At 40.7% G+C, this 3,952-nt stretch overlaps 1 protein-coding gene across 1 annotated transcript; it reads right to left on the reverse strand.

Annotated features, from left to right (window-relative positions):
• Positions 1-11: 11 nt before the first annotated feature.
• Positions 12-842, reverse strand: LOC138936488 (uncharacterized). The gene has a single exon (XM_070301915.1). The coding sequence runs from the start codon at positions 840-842 to the stop codon at positions 12-14; it is 831 nt and encodes a 276-aa protein (XP_070158016.1).
• Between the last annotated feature and the right edge of the window lie 3,110 nt (positions 843-3,952).

The raw sequence follows: 3,952 nt of genomic DNA on the forward strand, positions 1-3,952 counted from the left end.
AAGCAGTGGTATCAACGCAGAGTACTACAAATTTTTTGGTTATCTTTATCGAATTTGTTTCTAGAAGATGATCTAGATCTTCTTTTTTCTTTGTATTTAAATTTTGATCTACTGCGTATACGTTTTATTTCTAGAGCTGCGATTCTACGCTCGAGATTAGTAAAATTCGAAGTATTTCCCTCCACAGGGGAAGCTATTGTCGCGACTTGAAGACTAGTTTCGCGATCCAAAATTTTATCAGCTAATTCAGCAAGTTTGATTAAAGGGCAATCTTCCACAACGGCTAAAATGGCTTGAACTTGAGAAGGTAATCTTTGCAACCAAATAGAATATAATACATTTTCCGAAATTGCTCCTCCCGCTAATTGTTTAATTTCGCGAAGCAAATCAGACGGTTTTTTATCATTCAGCTCAACACCAGCTAACAATTGACGAAGACGTTTTTCCTCAGAATCAGTAAACCGATTAATCGAAATGTTTTTAACATGAAGATATTTATCTTTTTCAGGAGGATTTTCAATTAACTCAGCAATAGCTAATAAAGCTTGCTCATCAAGATGCCGTATAACCGAGCTATATTTAACATCATCTGAACGGATCCGAAAAACCAAGAATTCGCTTTCTAATTGAACAAACCACAATTTAGGCTGCTTATACCAAAAATTCGGCAATTTAACAAGGCGAAACTCGTTAGAATGGATTTCGTTTGGTTGACCTTGTTGATGAGGCTCATTACTGGCAAAAGATTGTGTCGGATTCGTTAAACGCGGATGATGTTCTCCAGCCGATGGAACTGATGTTGACGTTGCAGGATTCGAAGTCGAAAATTCGTCCAAAGGCATCGTCGAATTCTGTCAATATTCTGCGTTGTAAAATTCAGTAGTCTAGTAAGACGCTGTCCTCGTAAATTCGAAAATCTTGTCGACTCGAAGAACACAAGGCATAAACCACACAAGAATCACAGCAGAACTCGAAACTCGATGACTCACAAAACTCACGGATCACCGATTCAAATTCGCCGCGCTTGAACGTGAATTCTCGAAAGTCCGTGATCACGTCGGGGTCACCAGTTGTGGTAGCGATATTGTTAAATCACTAGACTTTATCTTTTACTAATAAAAGATTTAATTTGTGAGAAGGGTGTGTACAGATTGATTACCAATAAACGAATGAATGAATGTTACATAAATTGTCGTATGTTTAATATGTTGTTATGTAGAATGTTAAATCAATAAATGAAATGTGTGAAAATGGTTACAAATGGATTTCGATTATATAATCGTACTGATAAGCAGCGACCCAGAGGAGCTGAAGGATATGCTGGAGCAACTCTACGAAGTATCAGCAAAGGTTGGTTTAAGGATGAACCTTCAAAAGACAAAGATCTTGAGCCCGAACGCTCTCCAGATCTTGGTTGAGAATCATAACCTGGAAGTTGTAGAGCACTACATCTATCTTGGTCACAGCATCAAACTGGACAAAGAAAACCAGACCATCGAAATAACCAGAAGGATAGGACTAACATGGGCAGCGTTTGTGAAACTCGGCTTCATCCTCAGGGATCCAGCTATGCCCATCAACCTGAAACGGAAAGTGTACAAATCCTGCGTACTACCGGTAACAACATATGGCCTGAAAACTACCGCACTTACGCAAAAAAGTGCCAGTAGACTAAAGACAAGCCAAAGAGCCATGGAAAGGGCAATGCTGGGGATCAGTCTCAGAGACAGAGTGCGCAACGTGGAGATCAGAGAACGCACTGAGATCACAGACGTAATGGCGCGGATTGCTAGCCTGAAGTAGCGATGGGCAGGACACGTGGCAAGACAGGACGGCGTGAGGTGGCCGAAAAGGATCGTCCAGTGGAGACCCCAGACAACAAGGCGGAGTGTAGGAAGACCGCAGTGGAAGTGGATGGATGACATCAAAAGGATTGGGGGGAAAATTGGCTACAAACAGCGTCAAACAGAGCGACATGGGAAGAATTGGAAGAGGTCTACATCCAGGAGTGGATGGGGACAGGCTGAGAAATGAATATGAATATATAAAATGTAATATATATCATATATTATATTTTTATATATTTTTATATATCATATTTTTATTTTTAATTTATATACGTATACAGGGTGTTTCAGAACAACCTTCCATCCTTAAAATGACGTATTCCTGATACGATTCTAAGATGATTTTTCCTTTACCAAAATTTGAATTGAAGCGTAATTTTTGAGTTATAAGCAAAAATAGTTAGCAAATCACGCGTCGAGTACAGAAGGCAGCCAGGAGCGGCGCAACGCGCCGCAGCTGACCGTTCGACGTGTGACTACCACGCATGAGTCGCTAACTATTATATTTTATAACAAAATTATGCTTTAAATAAAATTTTGGTAAAGAAGAAAATGTCTTAGAATTACGCCAGGAATATGTATTTGAAATAACGTCACTTTAGCGAAAGTTGTTCCGGATCGCCGCTCGTCGGATGCTGCGATCAGCTGATTGCTACACGCGATGTGTGTATGGTGGAATGTGTGCGTAAAAGGAAGAGAGACACAGATAGAGAGAGAGAGAGAGAGAGAGAGAGAGAGAGAGAGAGAGAGAGAGAGTGAGAGGAAGAGGAAAAGAAGGAAGGAATGAGGGAGAGACGTTTATACATACGCACGCACGTACACATACACTTTTTCTCTCGCTCTCTTTCTCTCTTTTACACAACACTTATACACTCTCTCATTCGGTCACTCATTCACACACTCACTTACCCACCTGCTCACTCACAGCGTAGCGAATCTTCATACTACGTATTATCGTTAACTGCTGCACGTTTATTATTTAGCGACGGACCGCGGAGACTGCGCGATCACATTGTTACGTTGCCTAGCGATGCGAGAAACGCGACATGTACCGTGCAAGTGGCGACGTGCGTGTGACGCGTGGCGCGTGATTGACGCGAGATAAGACGAACGATCTTCTAAAACCTTCGCATTACGAATGCGGTAGAAAACATGAAATCTATAATGACGTACTTAAAAAAATTACTTATTTATAAAAATTATAACTATTTCTAAATAATTATTATTTTGAAATCGTCTTATCTCGCTTCAATCACGCGCCACGCGCCACACGCACGTCGCAACTTGCACGGCACATGTCGCGTTTCTCGCATCGCTAGCGTAACAATGTGATCGCGCAGTCTCCGCAGTCCGTCGCTAAATAATAATCGTGCAGCAGTTAACGATAATACGTAGTATGAAGATTCGCTACGCTGTGAGTGAGCAAGTGAGTGAGTGAGTTTGTAAATGAGTGACCGAATGAGTGACCGAATGAGAGAGTGTATAAGTGTTGTGTAAAAGAGAGAAAGAGGGCGAGAAAAAAAGTGTATGCGTACGTGCGTGCGTCTGTATAAACGTCTCTCCCTCATTCCCTCCTTCCATTCCTCATCCTATCTGTCTCTTCCTTCCTTTTACGCACACACTCCATCATACACATCGCGTGTAGCAATCAGCTGATCGCAGCATCCGACGAGCGGCGATTCGAAACAACTTTCGCTAAAGTGACGTTATTTTAAATACGTATACCTGACGTAATTTTAAGACATTTTCTTCTTTACCAGAATTTTATTTAAAGCATAATTTTATGTTATAAGGTAAAATAGTTAGCGACTCATGCGGTGGTAATCACGCATCGGACGGTCAGCTGCGGCGCGTTGCGCCGCTCCTGCCTGCCTTCTGTACTCGACGCATGATTTGCTAACTATTTTTGCTTATAACTCAAAAATTACGCTTCAATTCAAATTTTGGTAAAGGAAAAATCGTCTTAGAATCGTATCAGGAATATGTCATTTTAAGGATGGAAGGTTGTTCTGAAACATCCTGTATATATGTAGATTTCGAAAAATATAATGTCCGGTTTTACTAATAAAACACCAACAATTTTTTTATAATATAGATATAAAAAT

Source organism: Polyergus mexicanus, unplaced genomic scaffold, assembly GCF_030449975.1.
Source record: "Polyergus mexicanus isolate NDT 795.1 unplaced genomic scaffold, iyPolMexi1.0 SCAF_9, whole genome shotgun sequence".
NCBI classification, from domain to species: Eukaryota; Metazoa; Arthropoda; class Insecta; order Hymenoptera; family Formicidae; genus Polyergus; species Polyergus mexicanus.